Source organism: Thamnophis sirtalis, unplaced genomic scaffold (assembly GCF_051295495.1).
Source record: "Thamnophis sirtalis isolate CommonGarterSnake01/CBP01778 unplaced genomic scaffold, rThaSir2_p1.2 scaffold_4, whole genome shotgun sequence".
NCBI lineage: Eukaryota > Metazoa > Chordata > Lepidosauria > Squamata > Natricidae > Thamnophis > Thamnophis sirtalis.
In genome coordinates, this window is record NW_028261384.1 from 79,041,799 (window position 1) to 79,059,577 (window position 17,779).

Below are 17,779 nucleotides of genomic sequence, written 5' to 3' on the forward strand. Positions count from 1 at the left end.
GCTGATTGACAGATGATGGAAGCAGTTAGCTTCCTCCCATAATTGGGGCTTACCAGGGGTTGTAAAAATCTAATGATGTGTGTGTGTGTGTGTGTGTGTGTGTGTGTGTGTGTGTGTGTGTGTGTGTGTATACCTGGTTGCCTTCAGATCACTGGTAATTCCTGCAGGGAGAGCCAAGGCCCATTCAATTGTTCAATTGATGAACCCAGTGGAATTATAAAGAGAACTGGGGATTTTCTTATAGAATCTGGTGGACAGTTCAGTTATAGATGTAGTCGCTGTAGAATTCTGCCTTCCCTCACTCGGCTGCTATTGCCAAGGTGCCACCAGGGCAAGCAAGGTTTTAGGAGGGACCTTCCCTCCCCCTCCAGAGAGCCCATGCCAGGAGAGAGGAAGCAGACTGGTTTGAATGATGATTAACCAGCAGTTTAGTGACCAGTGAGTGCCTCCTTCAAATGTTTGGGCAGGCAGAGAACAAAAAGATGTTGCGTAGCCGAGGGCAAAGGAGCTTGCCGCTTTCTTCCTTCAAACGTTCAGGCAGTGGGGCTGCTTTCTTGCACCCATTCTTTCTTTCTTCAAAGGCATGTGAGAAAGCAGCCCCACTGCCCGAACGTGTGAAGGAAGCAAGCGGCAATCTCCTTTGCCCTCAGCTATGTGCACCTCCTTTCGTTCTCCACCTGCCCGAACGTTTGAAGGAGGCAGGCGGAGAACGAAAGGAGGTTGCATAGCTGAGGGCAAAGGAGCTTGCCGCTTGCTTCCTTCACACGTTCGGGCAGTGGGGCTGCTTTCTCACATGCCTTTGAAGAAAGAAAGAATGGGTGCAAGAAAGCAGCCCCACTGCCCGAACGTGTGAAGGAAGCAAGTGGCAAGCTCCTTTGCCCTCAGCTATGTGCACCTCCTTTCGTTCTCCACCTGCCCGAATGTTTGAAGTAGGCAGGCGAAGAATGAAAGGAGATCACATAGCTGAGAGGAAAAGAGATTGCCACTTGCTTCCTTCACACGTTCAGGCAGTGAGGCTGCTTTCTTGCACACCTTTGGAGAAAGAAGGGGTGCGAGAAAGCAGCCCCACTGCCCGAATGTGTGAAGGAAGCAAGTGGCAAGCTCCTTTGCCCTTGGCTATGTGCACCTCCTTTCATTCTCCACCTGTCCAAATGAGTGAAGCCGAAGGCAAAGGAGCCTGCAGCTTGCCTCCTTCACACATTCAGGCAGTGGAGGTGCTTTCTCGCATGCCACCTTCACTGCTGCCCGCCTGCATTCAAACCAGGCTGCCGCCTATCTCCGCTCTGAAGGAAGAAGGATGGTCTCTCCCAAGACCTGCTTCCCTTACCTCACAGCGCAGTTCCAGAACGGCGGGAATTGGTATTCTTCTTTTCACCGGTATGGGGTGTAGCCTCGACCCCTGCCTTCTTCTGCCTTCAGTCCAAACCCTCGAAATTTTTTCACCAAACTACTGACCTCAGAACTCTCTGCTGGATGGCCTCTCCTTCACGTCCTGTTGCCCGTGTCCGGGCAGGTGCTGAGCCCTGAGAGCAGTCACATGGCTGTGGTGCGTGGGCTGCTGACCGTCCCAGGGCCTCCCAGGTTTCTTCTGGAGGGAGCAGGCAGATGGACAGCATCCCCCCCAACTCCCTGGATGCCTGCAGCCTCAGAGCCTCAGCTGGGTGGGAAAAGGAAGTGGATGGGCAGGGCAAACATGGTGTGGATGGGCAGGGCAAGCAAGCCACGACCAGGCAGGCGGGGGAATGAGCAGGGGTGGGCAGGCTAGGAGAGGGAGCGTTCCAGTACGGGGCCTCTGGAAGAAGGGGTACGGGAAAGCCCACTAAATTTCACCAACTGGTACGCCTGTATCGGTGCATTCCAACTGAAACCCACCCCTGCTGAGGAGAATTCTGGAGGCAATAGATTATCTAAAATCCTTTTAAACAGGTTTCTGGCCAGTTTTTAATACTGAGATAGTTTTGGTTGTCTATGACCTCTGGTGGATCCTAGATGGTGATGGTGCATCCGTTCTTGTACACCTTGATCTCTCAGTCTCACAACCATCTGCTAGGGTATCCTTCTGAGCTTGTATACCATCCTTGGAGAGGAAGTGTAATTCCATCCAAGGTCAAATTTAGAATATCTGCAGATCTGACCAGTGGATCTTGGACTATCTAGATCTGTGGATATCTGTGGATATTCCAATTTTGATCTTAAATGATGGTGCACAATTTGGGGGTCTTCCTTGATTCACAAATTCTGCTCAATGAGCAAATGAAAGCTGTGGCCAGGAAGGTCTTGTCCACTTCATCTGATATGTCAGTTCTGCATTTTCCTAGATTGGCAGATTCTTAGTCACTCTTGTCCTGGTCACCTGATTACTTGACTATTGCAGTGTGCTCTATATGCAGCTGCTATGGAAGACCATCTGGAAGATTTAGTTGGACTAGAATGCAGTAGTGCGGGCACTGATGGGCATGCGTCGGTATGCTTATTTGAACCTTTGCTTCACAAGTTATCAGTTTGCTTTCAGATGTGATTCACATTGCTGGTTGCTATCTAAAACATCCTACATACTTAACAGGTCTATTGATGTTTTCAGCCTTCATTGTTTAGAACTTTTCTCCCCCTCTTGTTAGGCAGAAGAGGAGAGAGATGATATGGAGAGAGTGAAACTAGATAACAAAAGAATACTTTTCAATCTATTGCCAGCACATGTTGCTCAGCATTTTCTGATGTCTAATCCAAGAAACATGGTAAGGAAGTTAATTATTTGTTTTTAAAAACTTGTATTAAACCTTTTCATTTCTTCGGGGCTTTAATTATAATGATATAGTAATAATTACAATCATGTGGTAATGTAGTAGAATAAAATTAATATTAAAATAGAAGACAAAGAAGTGGAGAAGTTCACAAAGTATTCCATCTGAAAATCAAAGTTAAGATTAGATAAGAAAGATTTTAAAAAGTTGAAAGATTATGGCATAAACCAAAGGCTTTGATGGCACTTAGAAAATCTGCACATTGACAAAAATTCCATCTGTCAATTACAAAAGGCCACACACTGCTGGAATTGCATACATACTATGCTCAAATGCCAACATGCAGTGATTACAAATCATTGTATATGTAATAAATATAATAAATGATGAAATTAAAGGTTGGCAAAACCTTTGCCTAATAATGGTAAAACATATCTAATAATTAAAGATCCAACAAAAGGGGCATAACCAGGCAACTACAGGCCAATTATCTGCTTACAAGCAATGTTCACAACATTTAGGTGAATGCTTCTTTCCATCTGAGCAGAAAGGAAACTTCCCAAACAGCAGATGAACAAGATCCATTCCTAACTGACAAGATGATTTTGGAAAACTATAGAAGAAAGCTAACTTGAATGTAGGTTGGACTGATTACAAGAAGTCATTTGATTCCCTGACAAAATACAGTTTTCAATTATGAGATGAGTTAGCTATACTGTGCTTTTCTCAAGAAATTAATGTCCTGTTATTTGCATGACTGAAAAGATCAAGCAAGAATTCCAAGCATTTGAAAATATTGAGAAGTATTAATTCTCTCCACCATTCTGGGTAACAGTATGAAATAGATAAAAGGTAAGGCTTCTAAAATAGAAGAAACCTTTCATTAAAATGAAGATACTGACAATGTTAGAAGGAATATGCCTTCTTATAATTAGTCCAACCTACATTCAAGTTAGTCTTCTTTCTTTTATTAGCATTTTTTCTAGCAGAGATAATTATAATAATTTAATATTGCAATTATTACACAGATATAATATTCCTTGAATATTCTTTATCTAATAAGAATGTAATCATTTATTATAGGACTTATATTACCAGTCATATTCGCAAGTAGGAGTGATGTTTGCATCCATACCAAATTTCAATGATTTTTACATTGAACTGGATGGTAATAATATGGGAGTAGAATGTTTACGCCTGTTAAATGAAATTATAGCTGATTTTGATGAGGTAAGAGCTAATCTGTCTTTTCTATTGCCATTGGGACTATGTGTCTTTCTCTCTTTTTGGCCAAATCTCCCTCACAGGGATGTTGTGGAGAAATAGAGCTACTGAATAAATTTGGAAAGTGACATTTAATATTATAATAATTTTTAAAGCAGAATTGATGTTAATATTAATTTCTGATAAAAGGAACATATGGCTCCTTAACAGGAGAACATTCTTCATGTTGTTCCATAAGACGGGGATTGCTATGCAAAAGGCATGCTTCCTAGCTCCCATTAGAGGAACAGGAGTATGTACATCCATTGTCACCTGGTAGGACAAGTAGATGTCCTTAAAGGAAAGGTGGTCCTACAGATAGCCTGGCCATGTGACAAAAATATCTCTAAAAGTTGAAAGGAATTATATTATACAATGGTACAGTGCCCCACCATTTAAACTGAAGTCTAGCTTGAAGTTTTTTTCATTTACTTGCTGTTACACTAGATTTTCCTTTCTCTCTCAACTAATATCTTCCCATGTGTAGAATTGATTCATGGAATAATAAAAATTAAAGGTTCTGTGCCATTTGTGATAATAATTAATTAGTAGTTTTAGAACATACAGAACCAGCTATGCGTCATTGCAACTGCTGTGCTCTTTCCATATATACTGTATGCCACCCCATTACGATGAAACAAACAACACAAAAATTATTAGGAATATATTAATAAAGACAATAGTAACAAAAACCTGAAATCCTTACATAATTTCTCTTTTCCTCCCTCTTATACCAAGAAAGATCAAAGTAAAACATTTTTTAGTTTCTGCCTCACATTTTTCTGTTTTCCTTGCTAAATTCATATTTCACCAATGGTTGCTATATATTTTCTTCATGGCCACCTCTAAAATCTTCAATTCCAACCTTTTGATTTTTTTCAAACCAAGTGCAATGTTTGAAAGAAATTGTGTAAAGAGCTTTGGGATTCTTTCTGTCTGCCTGTAATCCTTTTGAAAACTGAACAAAATTAGACCAATTTGGGAGGGGGGGACTAGCAAAAGTAGATCAAAGTTAAAATTTATCTAGATGAAATAGGAGTCCTTCTGCCCACTCCAACACCCCACCCCACCCCCCAATTTCTAGTATAATGCACCACGGCATCTCCACAACAGAAGACATTTGACAATGACTTGAATTGTTCCCAACATTATAAGCTCTTCTCCAATGGAGCTGTATATCTCAGAATGAAATTATTATTAAGAGGTTGGGAAAAAAATTCAAAAACTCTGTATACTCTCTCATTCTTATTGAATTAAACAAAATAAGCAAAGATAAATAGGTTTTGCTTAATATGCTGAATAATTAATATGCTGCTGAAATTATAACACAGTGATCTCTAATCCTTTTTCATGGCCACTGAAGTCTTTAGATGACATTTGCTATAGGTATGAGGCAGTAAAAGGGATAAATGCTAAAACAAAGGATACACACATTGTTCTTTGTTATTTGAAATATTATGCAATATTTAATACTTTTGTGTTTTCAACAAAGCTTTTGGACAAAGAATATTACAAAGATATTGAAAAAATCAAGACAATTGGAAGCACATATATGGCAGCGGTGGGTCTTGTGCCAACTACAGATAGCAAGGTAAATTATCTTTCTGTGGGATGTTTTATTTAAGAAATATCACATCTGAAGTTAAGAGTTTGCTCTGAATATGTGAGTGGACTGAATAAAACTATACATGTTTAACTCATGAAATTTACAACTCAGACATGGCAATATCCAAAGCAAAAGATTTGTGAGAACCTGGAAACAAACTAGTAATCTGCATGGATTTGTTAAAAACAAATCATGCCACACATGAATTGCCTTTTTTGATAACCTAACTAAATTAGTATACCAGAGAAATGTTTTGGACATAATATACTTAGACCAGCATGGCATTTGACAAAGTAGACCACAACCTACCTCTTGGCTAAGATAGAACAATTTGTAATTGACTGACCAACCACACTCAACGCGTAGTCCTCAAAGAAACTACATCTATATGGAAGGAAGCATGCAGTGGGGTACCCCAAGGTATTGTCTTATGTCTAATACTCTTCAACATCTTCATACATAAGCTAGATAAAAAGATAAAAGGGGAACTCATCAAATTTGCAGGGAAGAAAAAATACTTTAGAGGATAGGCTCAAGATCCAGAAGGATCTTGATGGATTTGAGCATTAGGCCTTTTCCAACAAGCTGCAGTTTAGTGGCAGGAAAAGTAAGATCCTACACTTAGGTAGGAAAAATAAAATGCATGAGTATAGAATAAGTGATATCTGGCTCAACAATAGTAACTGAGAGTGACCATAACTTAAGTATGAGCCAGGAGTTTGCTGCTGCTGCTAAAAAGCCAATGCATCAACGGGGGAATAGCATCAAGGCAACAAGAAGTGATGGTACCAATTGATATCATGCTAGTGAACTGCATACAATTCTGATCACCATGACACAAAAATGTTATTGAGACCCTAGAAAGTGTGCAGAGAAGAACAGCAAAGTTGATGGAGGATCTGGAGGCTAAATTGTACGTCAAATTGTTGTGGGACCTTGATATTTCTAGTCTATCGAACGGAATGATCCAGAGATGGGGATATGATCATTGTCTTCCAATATTTTGAATGGTTCTCATGAAGAAGAGGAATTAACTTATTCTCTAGAGCCAAAAGAAGAAATAGTGTGTGAAAGCTTGTCAGATACAACGTAAAAATAACAAGAAATTTTCTGATAGTAAGAGCAATTTATCAATAGAACAGCTTGTCTCCTTGGGGTGTTCCATCACTGGAGATTTTCAAAAATAGACTGTACAACCATTTGATGGGGAGCTATAAGTCTCATGTTTTGAGCAGGGTGTTGGACTAGAAAACCTCATTGGTCCCTTCCAGCTGAATAACTAAGTTTCTTCAAAAAAAAAAAAACACTGGAAATTTGTAAAATCTATGAGCATATCTATGTTTCCAAAGATAAATTGTGCAGCAATAGTAGAGAGAAGACTACATGTGTTTCCTAAATGTAAAATAGGGTGCTAATCTGAACCCCCCAGATACATTCACGTGCACGCACACATGCATAAACACATAAAAGGTTTAACAAATATAAATATATAATAAATATAATACGCATGTACTTGCATACACACATACATGCATAAACACATAAAGGCATAACAAATATAAATAAATAATAAATATAATAAGCACACACACACACACACACTAACTTTTCAACACGCATTAATCAGGTCAGAGATGATAAAGCAGCACTAAACCTAAAGTCATCTAAACCAGTAATCTGTTTTCTGTCTGTTTTCTGCAGTGGCTAAACAGATACCTATAAGAAACCAGGTACAGGACATGAAATCAATAATTATCAAGTATTGAACCACCTCATGAATAATTTAATCTCACTAAACATAACTAAAAATTAACTGCTTTTGATACAATAACTGTAAATTTTTATAATCATCTGAATTTTGTAATCCTAGGGTCCTCACTCTTCTCTACAACAGCTCTAATCTTGTGAAATTAATTCCTCCCCAAAATGAGTATTTAACACTTCTAACCTGTTAAATATATGTCACCTTTATATTCATTTATATTAAAAGAGATTCTTCATCTGTTTTAAAAAACTTGTTGAAGCTGTGTTAAATTAATCAATACAACATCATGAATGACATAAAAAAATTCTTTTTTAAAATATAGGCAAAGAAATCAATTTATTTCCATCTGAGTACACTGGCTGACTTTGCAATAGAAATGTTTGATGTACTTGATGAAATCAACTATCAGTCCTACAATGATTTTGTTCTTCGGGTTGGTGAGTTACATTTTCAAGAATGAATTCTATACTGTTACTGTTTCTGCCAGCATTCATAGCAACGATTTTACAAACAAAATAAATACAACATTGTGACAGTATATAGCAGTTAATATTATATCTAATAGCTGCATAAATAATGTTTTTCTATCTAACTTGACAATCTTGTAGAAATTGGATTTCCTTCATTCCTCATTCCTCATTCCTCCATAGGGAAAAGTTTCCAGAGAGATTACAAAAATCTTTAAGAAACTATATTGTAATCTTCATAGAGATTTTAAAAAAATCATAAGCAGCAAAAAGGCATTTCCAGATACAATATGTCTGCACTGGGAAAGCCAAATATTATGTCGTTGCTCTACATTAGTTTATGCCAACATTCCCTCTTCCTAATCATTTTCAAACTGTTTGAAAGAAGAGCAGAAAAATCAGCTTGTACTACTCCAAACAATTAAGTATTGGAAATGTCGAGGTATTAAACATTCATTTCCAATCACCATCTCCCCAGAGATTGTCCAAAACGGAACTTCTCCCGAAGAAAAGCTTGAGCTTATCAAATATGTTGGTAGCTATAATTTTCTAGCTATTCAGTGTTAATTGAAGAACTGCTATAGGCCTTTCTTTCACACACCAGTGAGTTTTTATTAATTGTTTATTAGCAGAATTTGGGGAAGATATCTGTTAACTGTTTCTGTTTTGTCACCTGGAAGCCTGTAGGAGAAGAAAGTCAGCATTCTTCTCCATTTCTGTTTACAACTGAGTGCAACTTGGGAATGTCCTATAGAGTGAATATTATTTCTCCATTTCAGCTTCTTAGTATCAAAAAGCAATTTTAGTAGAATGGAAATATGTCCTTAAAAAGGGATGGGTAGGGGACACAGATACTTCCTTGCCAAGCCCGATGACCACTAGATTTCTTTTTTTTAAGTATTTGGCTTCTTTTTCAGGTATTAATGTAGGCCCTGTAGTGGCAGGTGTTATTGGTGCCAGAAGACCTCAATATGATATCTGGGGTAATACTGTAAATGTTGCTAGCAGGATGGATAGTACTGGAGTGCAAGGTAAAATTCAAGTGAGTATTTTCAGAGTTCTCTTATAAATTACATCAATCTTAATTAAAAAAACCAAAGCAATGGGCTACTTCTCAAAATATAGTGAAGCTTCACCTATGGGAAAAATATTTATTTTATTTATTAATCAAACTTATACATCACCCATCTCATTGTCTGAGTGACTTTGAATGGTTTACAAATAAAAAAAAACCATAACATCCCTAAAAAAGTAACAAAGTTTAAAAGATGGGGAGAACATCCTCAAGCCACCAACCACAGCAAATTCCTCTGTGCGACCCTGAAGGTAAATCTCTGGCATCCCATTACCCAAGAGGACCAGATAACCAGGTAATAGAGAAGTGGCACTCTGCAGATGCAGTAACAGGAGAGAGAGATTGTTTTGCTGCTCTTACCTCTTGAGATTATTATTATTAAATTTATTTGCCATTAACTTTTCATGGAGTTATCCTAGGAGGCTTACAACAATAAAAAAACAAAGCAATTAAAAAAGGAGGTTTAAACAAAGTGAAAGTAAAATCGTAGAACAATTAAAATAAAGACAAAGAAAACAAAATACATAAATATGATTAGTAAAAAAAAAAGGTGAGAGAGTGGGGAGTAGCTCTAGTTCTTATTCAACAAGAACGTCGAACAATTCCCCTGTGATATTAAAATCTGCAAGAAAAAAAGATGAAAAAAATCCAAAGCCCTACGATGATAATGGATTGAGACAAATTCTGTTTGGTGTTTAAAAGATAACTATGGAAACAGAATGAGATTTCCCTTAGAATGGAGTTTGAAACAGCCATAACAAATGCTCTTTTCTCTTAAAAAATAAAAAATGAAGTTTAGGGAACTGGCTATTGAAGAAAAATCTGTTATCTAGTAATCACTAGTGACTGAGGTTTGTTTAATTTACAGGTTACGGAAGAAGTACAACGTATATTGAAGAGGTGCAATTATGAGTGTGTTTGTCGGGGAAAAGTCAGTGTGAAAGGCAAAGGTGAAATGCTGACTTATTTTCTAGAAGGAAAGACCGATGGAAATAATTCACAAATACGATCTTTAAACTTAGAAAGGAAAATTTATTCCTATGGGAGAGCAAACATTCAGACCAAATTGGGCACAAGTTGTCCATCTATGTGCTTATCCCCCAGCCTTTCAACAAACACTGGGTCTGCAACACTTCAACCACCAATAGCACATACTAATCAGACACTCCATTATCTTCCTTCCGTGCCAGCTATAAAAGAGGCATGAAAGCAGTGAAAATCTTTGTCCTGTTATTTGAGATGAACATGTACAGCAGAGGTCATCAGGAAGGTTAAGGCTGCAAAATTTGATAGTAACCAAGAAGTCTAACAACCCAACCAAAGAGAACTTGGGAACCACTAATAAGAACTTATGGGAAGGATCAAATAAGGGCTAGCAATTCTGTTTGAGAAGTCTAATGTTAATTCTCTGAAACTATGGAATATTTTATCAGTAATTTTAATAGATAAATAAGATAACAGAGAAGACACACCAATAAGACTGGATATTTGCATAAACAACATAACACATATGAATTTGTGTGAGAGACATTGGGATTGTTCCATTCCCTACTGATTTTCCTCCTGTAAGCTGTCACACAGAAATGTTTGCAATATCATATAGCAGAGAGAACATTTATATGATTATATCCAGGGTGCTTGATCTATCATTTATAGCTTCTGTTTAAGCAAAGGATGATGATAAATTTGATTTATATGAAGATGTAAGAAAGCACTGTGGAATATTTTAACATAGAATTTATAGGAAAACTAAAGAAATTTCAGCACTTGCTGTAATGTTGAAAGTAGTAACTCTTAACGAAAACAAATGCAGCTTTTAAATTTCACTATGTTTTGTATTTTTGAGTGTTTCTTAACTGCGTAGTGATGAATCAGAGATCAGGCTATAAGTAGATTTATTGGAGATATTGGGTTCTCATTGAATTTATGACAATTACGAATGATTTCCTATTCACACAAACATTTGGATGCAGCACAATTTATCTCATATTATTACACAGTCACCTAGAAACAGCAGCTCACATATTGGAGAAGATAGTAGAGAGGAATAGAATTTGGTTAACTATTCCAGGACAGAGTGCTACTAAAGTGGCAGCTATATGCATGCCAAAAGAATATTAAGCTGTAGAAAATTATGCCTTTTCAGTTGGCCAAATGGCTAATTTAAGATATTTATTAAAAGCAATTAAATTATAGTACATTTTGTTACTAGACACATATATAGTTCTGTTCCCTGAAAAGTTCATAGATTTATGAACCTTTCAGATCCATATTATTTGATGCAAATCCTTTACAGATGACTTCTGTTTTAGGTTTGTTCTTGTCTCTTTCATATGAAGATTCTCTTAATGAAATATGTGTTGACTTTTTAAATACAAAGTTTAACTTCTTATTTTGATAGAATCAATTAATGTATTTACATAGTGATGGTTTTAGCATTTCAAATGAAAATACCTTTAATACTAACATTGTAACAGTTTTGGAAATGTCAGGCAGCCAAAAAAATGTTGTATAAGAAGATTTTCTTCCATTTCCTGGCTTTTGAATTCTATTTCAATGCCTTGAGGACAGCTTCCAAGAAAGGTCTCCATTACAAGTTCTGTTTATAAACAGGAATTACTATAAAGCACAAACCTTCTTTGGAGCTCACACAAATTTCAATTTACTTCCTATAAAATATTCAAAGTGCTTGTCTTCTTTGTTACTTTTGCTTGAAATTGATGTAGTAAATTAAATAGCAGAAGAAGACATTGTTTTCATCTGCAAAGTGGTTGATGAGGGATTTATAGAAGAAAAACTGAAAAGGGAAATTTCTTGCAGATTCCAACTTTACTTTGTACTAGAAAAAATGAGGCTACCAAGTATATACTTTGTCATCATTTTAGCAAAGTTAACTTCAAATGTAAATACCCTTTATAGGCACTCAGGTCTCTTTGATCATTACACATAAAGAATATCCAGATGTTTATTTGTGATATTATTGCTAATTTTTATATTCATTTAATTCTGATCAATTTTATTCATATAAGTATTTCCAAAATTTTAGTAAATATGTTTTCCTTGTTCCATGAAGAAATATTTACTTTTAAAGTATGGTATATCTCAAGAACAGAATATATATACAATTTAGAAGTCCTGATGATGAAAGATAGGTGTATTGGAAAGATAAGATTATCACTGGCCTTTTAAAAAAAAGAAACCTCATGGATTTTTCTTTATGTTGTTTTAAGACTTTATTATAAAAATATTACTTCTATTATAGTACAATAGCTTTTGTTGCATTCTTAAGAACACCGTGCTTCCAGCAAGAGACAGCATTGCATTGTGCTTTCTCTCAGCTCCCATTCATTTATCTAAATATTTTCACAGTTTTACATTGGACCTATTATCTCTGAGCTTCATTTTATTTGCTGGTACAAAGAGACTTTCCTGGAGATTTAGGGCTTTGTTCTATAAGAGGAAAAAAGTCTTATTGTTCTCTAGCAGATTTTAAGGCATGCTAGGTTTTTTTGCCGATATCTCTCTCAATAATAAGAGATCAGAATGTGATCCTACTAATAAGTCTTGTTTCTCTTGCACCACATTCTGTCTCTGATTTAAGATATTGATATGTCAAATTTGGAGAAAGATTTTCAATGTAAAAACATAGTCTTTGGACTCAATAATTTATTTTCCCCCAATTCAGAAAGAGGGCCAAAAAATCCATATGACTTTTGGCACCTCATACAAGATTTAATTATCTATATCAGTGGTTCCCAAAGTGGGCAGTACCGCCCCCTGGGGGGCAGTGGGATTACTTAGGGGAACACTAAGAGGCAAGGGGGATGGCGGGGGGGGCTCTAAGAGACAAGGGACTAGATCACTAGATGAACTATAAGGTCTGTCATGAGTTGTAGAATGTGAGGCGGGCAGCTGCCTGAGGCCAGGCTCTTATCTCCAAGAAGTGGACAATGCCTCCCAAGCCCCATCCCTCCCTTTCCCGACAGCTCGTCTGGAGCGGCAGGTGCCGGGCTGGACAGCCAGCCGCAGCCCTTCCCCACGCAGTTCTGTCCTGCAGATGCTGCCCCGTGTTGGCCGTCCTGCTTCCTTGCCCAATTTGTCTTTCTCTTCATTCACTCCATAACAAGCAGAGGATTGCGCAGCCTGGGCTCCATCTCTTCCCGCCGCCTCTCCTGGCCAGTAGTGGATGAGGCAGCAGCTGCACTGGACACCCTTTGGTGACCCGGACTAGTCTTGGCGCAGGGACTGGGAGGGCGGGGGGATGCGGTCCAAGACTGACTTAGGACACGCATCTTTTGGCCCCAAATTCTCCGCACCCTGTGGAAACCCTGGTTGGAACAAGCAGCTAATGCAGAGGGTCACAAAGCCCCCCTGCTCCTCCCATCTCCTAGGCGACAAGTGCCGCCTGCCAATCCCGCCTGCTGAAGTTTCCCCCTCTAAGAGGGGGGAGGACTCAGGTGAGGACGCGCAGGAGATGAGGGGGATGCTGCTGCTTCCTGCAGGCTCGGACTTAGCCCAAAGACGATGGGAGCCTAGATGGGTGACAGCTCCGAGCATCCAGGGGAGACTTGCTGCTGGGGTGGCAATCTCCTGTGTCTCCCTGGCATTCCACAGGGAAAAACTGGTTCTGGGGACCTGGAGGAATGCCGGGTGTGCCCCCACATACACACACACTGCCCAGGGACTGGAGAAAAACACTAGGGATGTATTTATGAAACCCATCTGATGCCCCCCTCTCCCCCAGGCTCACTGGAAGGCAGCCAGCATTTACGGTCACAACCGATTTTTTTTGTTGTTGAGTGAAACATTTGTTAGTGAATTTTACAACCTTTTGTGCCACAGTTACAGTGAATCTCTGCAGTTGTTAAGTGAGTCACATGGTTGTTAAGCGAATCTGGCTTCCCCATTGTCTTCACTTGTAAAAACTCACAAAAGGGGATCACATGACCCTCAAAACCTTCGTAAAATGAACCAGTTGACAAGCATCCCAATTTTGATCACGTGACCCCAGGGATGGTGCAATGGTTTTAAGTGTAAAAAACAGTCATAAGTCACTTTTTTCAGTGCTGTTGTAATTTTGAACATTTAATAAATCAAGATGCTGAGCTTGTCGATCGAAAGGTCAGCAGTTCGGCGGTTTGAATCCCTAGCGCCGTGTAACGGAGTGAGCTCCTGTTACTTGTCCCAACTTCTGCCAACCTAGCAGCTCGAAAGCACATAAACAATTCAAATAGAAAATAGGGACCACCTTTGGTGGGAAGGTAACAGTGTTCCATGCACTTTGGAAGATTTTGGAAGAAGTGCAAAGAAGAGCAACTAAGATGTTTAAAGGCCTGGAGACTAAAACATAGGAAAAACAGTTGCAAGAATTGGGAATGGTTAGTCTAGAGAAAAGGATTGAGGGGGACACCTGATAGCAGTCTTCCATTATTTGAGGGGCTGCCACAGAGAAGAGGGAGTCAACTGTTCTCCAAAGCAGGATAAAAACAATGGGTGGAAACTAATCAAGGAGAGAAGCAACCTAGAACTAAGGAAAAGCTTCCTAATAGTGAGGACAATTAATCAGTGGAACAGAAGTTGCTTCCAGAGATTGTGAATGCTCCATCACTGGAGGCTTTCAAGAAGACATTGGACAGCCACTAGTCTGAAATTGTATAAGATTGTTCCTGGTTGAGCAGGGGTTGGACTAGAAGACCTCCAAGGTCTCTTCCATCTCTATTCTGATTGAGTAATTGAGGTCTCTGGTTGCTGCTATGCTGCTCCTTCCCTTCCTAGAATCTTGATCATTTGCTGCTTCATACAGAAGTTTGTTGGCTATTAAAAGGCAACTGTGTGAGACGCTTTTACAATCTTTTTGACACTGTTATGGAGTTTTTTTAAGACAAGAATGCTTTGCTCAGTGATGAACTCAAAGAGATCAGGCATGACACTGCTTATTTATCAGAACTATTTGCAAAGTTCAATGAAGTAAATTTGCAATTGCAAGGAAATGAGGTCAATCTTATTAAGGCCAAATCTATCACCTCTATGTTTATTTAAAAGTTAATTCTATTCAAGCGCAATATAGGCCATTGCAAGCTATACTAATTTCTGAGCTTGTCTGAGCTAGAAAAGAAAGGTGGGATACAAGATGATGATCTTCAAGTTTTTTGTGACCATTTGGACATAATGGATAAAGATATTTCTGAGCGATATCAGGATCTTCTTTTGATGGAAATTCCAGATTGGGTGATAAATCCATTTTCAGATACTGAGGAAGATGGGGTAGTAGAGGAACATCTCATAAAACTGCAAAATGACATTGAGCTGAAGTTTAAGAAATCGTAACAAGAGTTTTGGTTACAGAAAGAAAATTCTGATTGCTATCCTGCACTATGGATAAGAAGCTCCTTGTTGCATTTCCAACATCATATTTAGTGGAATGTGGCTTCAGTGTGGTCATCCAGCTTCTCTCCAAGCAAGGAAATCGACTTCAGATTACTGAACGTGGTGATTTAAGACTCCTGCTAAGTGACTTAAAACTAGACATTGGGAAACTGGTATCACTTCATCAAGCCCATCCATCACATTAAGAATTTACTGAACAGTGAAGTAGTTACTAAATTTTACTGAGTTTACTAAGTTACTAGTTACTAAGGTTCTTGATAAATGACTATCAGACTTTGAAAACCTGGTATCACTGGATCATGTTCAACAATTTTGTTGAATTAACATTAACTAAAAAGGTTTTTAAATTGGATTTTGAATGTGCAATTAATTGTTACAGTTTTGAATTTTACTGTTACTATCTTCCTTCTGTCATGCAAACCGCCCAGTCATATGACCTCCCAGCCACGCCCATCAAGCCACGCCCACAGAACCAGTAGTAAAAAAAAAATGAATTCCACCACTGGGTGGGGGGCACTGAGGATCAGTTTGTAGCACTAAGGGGACGGTGGACTGAGAAGGTTTGGGAACCACTGATCTATATGGACACTAACAGTGTCACCATTCTTTATTCCACAAAGCACTATTCCCAAGTCAAGTAAAGGAATGGAATTCATAGTTATTTGCAAAAAGATGTTACTTCTCACTAATTTTTGTTCATCTCTAATTTCTTTTGATTACCTTTTTTCCAGTTCAATTATTAAGAATATTCTTGCTTTACTTCCCTAGAAAAATATGTTGACATATATAATCCTATTTTAGTTAAGGAAATCACTCACGATTCCTCAAGGCAGGTTAGCCTTCTTTGTTTAACATGCACAAATTGCTTTTAGTTAAAAGCATAACTTGAAAAAAATATGGTTGACAAATGATTAGTAGGGATATGCTAGTAGGTAGCACAATATTTTACAACCTTTGCACAATTTACTCTTATAATAATAATAATGTTAAAGTGTTTTAAATCCTCATTAAAACAGAGAAGATATCCAAGTTCTGAGGTGGAGGTGAGGATTAACTTTTATATTGTTATGAAAAGATACTGGATAGAATTATTAAGGTATTTGCAAACGTTTTACATTTTCAGAAAAGCTTTCTTTAATAAATAATTTCACAGATTAACTGCATCAACTGTGTGCCAGCATCTGCATGTGATTGATATACCTAATAATTAGATTTCAGGTAGCTATTTGCTGGTTTTAGTCTACTGCTGCCTTTATAGTAACAATAAGGCAAAGCAAACATTACTGCTTCCACAAATTAATGTATACTTATCCCATTTCAGAGAGCTAAAGATTTATTATTCACTAACACAAGGATCTATATGTAGCAGAGGAGTAGACCTGTGCACTTCTCCCAAATTGTATGTGAAATATTATGGAAGTAAAATGTGCCATATATAAGCACGTACAAGCTTAACTTGTATGTCTTTGAAATTATTTCACAAACTATACTTATCTAGTATCCAGATGTTATTTCTATTTCTTTCTTCCTGTAATGTTGTATTCATTTTAACAAAGAGGGTATTATTAATAGACATAGGATTGTATTGCTAAAATTGTTCGTTATTGTTTTAGTACAGAGTATAACAACTAAATCTTTACATTTTATTTTTAGTGCGGAATATATGCTATAAATAAAAAAACATGTGATCAGAGGATATGCACTAAAAAGCTAAATGAACCTTCAATATATAGATAGCATTTCCAAATTAATAATCTATAAACTCCAATAAATGCAAATTATATGTAGCACATCAATATAATTGCAGCATTTGAAATAGGCTATGCTAATGGTGGTGGCTTAAGCATATTCTTTCCATCAGAAGAAAGAAATGATTCTCTGTATAATAACTGGCACCAAAAATCTGAATAAGAATTATATCTAATCGTTTTTCCAATTCAGGTATTTGATTCCAGTTGATACATGGTCCAATTCAGGCAAGATTCAATAGATATGGAACCTAGATGTGATGGAATGAGTTTATTTTTACATGTGGTACCTCAATTGGATAACGCTGGGCTGCTTCTTTAGTACCAATAAGTATTAAATAAGTACTTATTTAATACCAATAAGTTCTTTAGTATCAATTGGATGTAAAATTCATATCACAGAATCAAGCTGAATGTGAACCTGAACTCCAACACTAATTTCTATGGTCTTGAATTCAAATCAGAAATGGAACAATAAACATAAATAATAATATAACCAATCAAATAAACTAATTCAGTAGTATTTTCCTTTTAAGCCAAATAAGAGAAATGAGAGAAGGAACATGAGAAAGAGTTATAAGATTAATAGTTTCTCTGCATTTATCTGAAGGATACTAATAAAACAATTTATACATGATCTATTAGCCTCTAAAGAATTGTATTTCAAATCCTATGCATTACAGGTTTTTCAGCCTTTAATGTCTAATATATTATGCATATTATTTTG

At 37.5% G+C, this 17,779-nt stretch overlaps 1 protein-coding gene across 1 annotated transcript in view; it reads left to right on the forward strand.

Moving 5' to 3' along the window:
* ADCY1 (adenylate cyclase 1) overlaps positions 1-12,184 on the forward strand; it is a 261,866-nt gene extending 249,682 nt beyond the window's left edge. The window contains exons 15-20 of the mRNA XM_014060098.2: positions 2,619-2,735; positions 3,825-3,971; positions 5,497-5,595; positions 7,698-7,812; positions 8,760-8,884; positions 9,786-12,184. Of these exons, the coding sequence (XP_013915573.1) occupies positions 2,619-2,735; positions 3,825-3,971; positions 5,497-5,595; positions 7,698-7,812; positions 8,760-8,884; positions 9,786-10,124 (942 nt within the window). The 3' untranslated portion in view covers positions 10,125-12,184. The remainder of the gene's footprint in view (positions 1-2,618; positions 2,736-3,824; positions 3,972-5,496; positions 5,596-7,697; positions 7,813-8,759; positions 8,885-9,785) is intronic.
* The last annotated feature ends 5,595 nt before the right edge of the window (positions 12,185-17,779 follow it).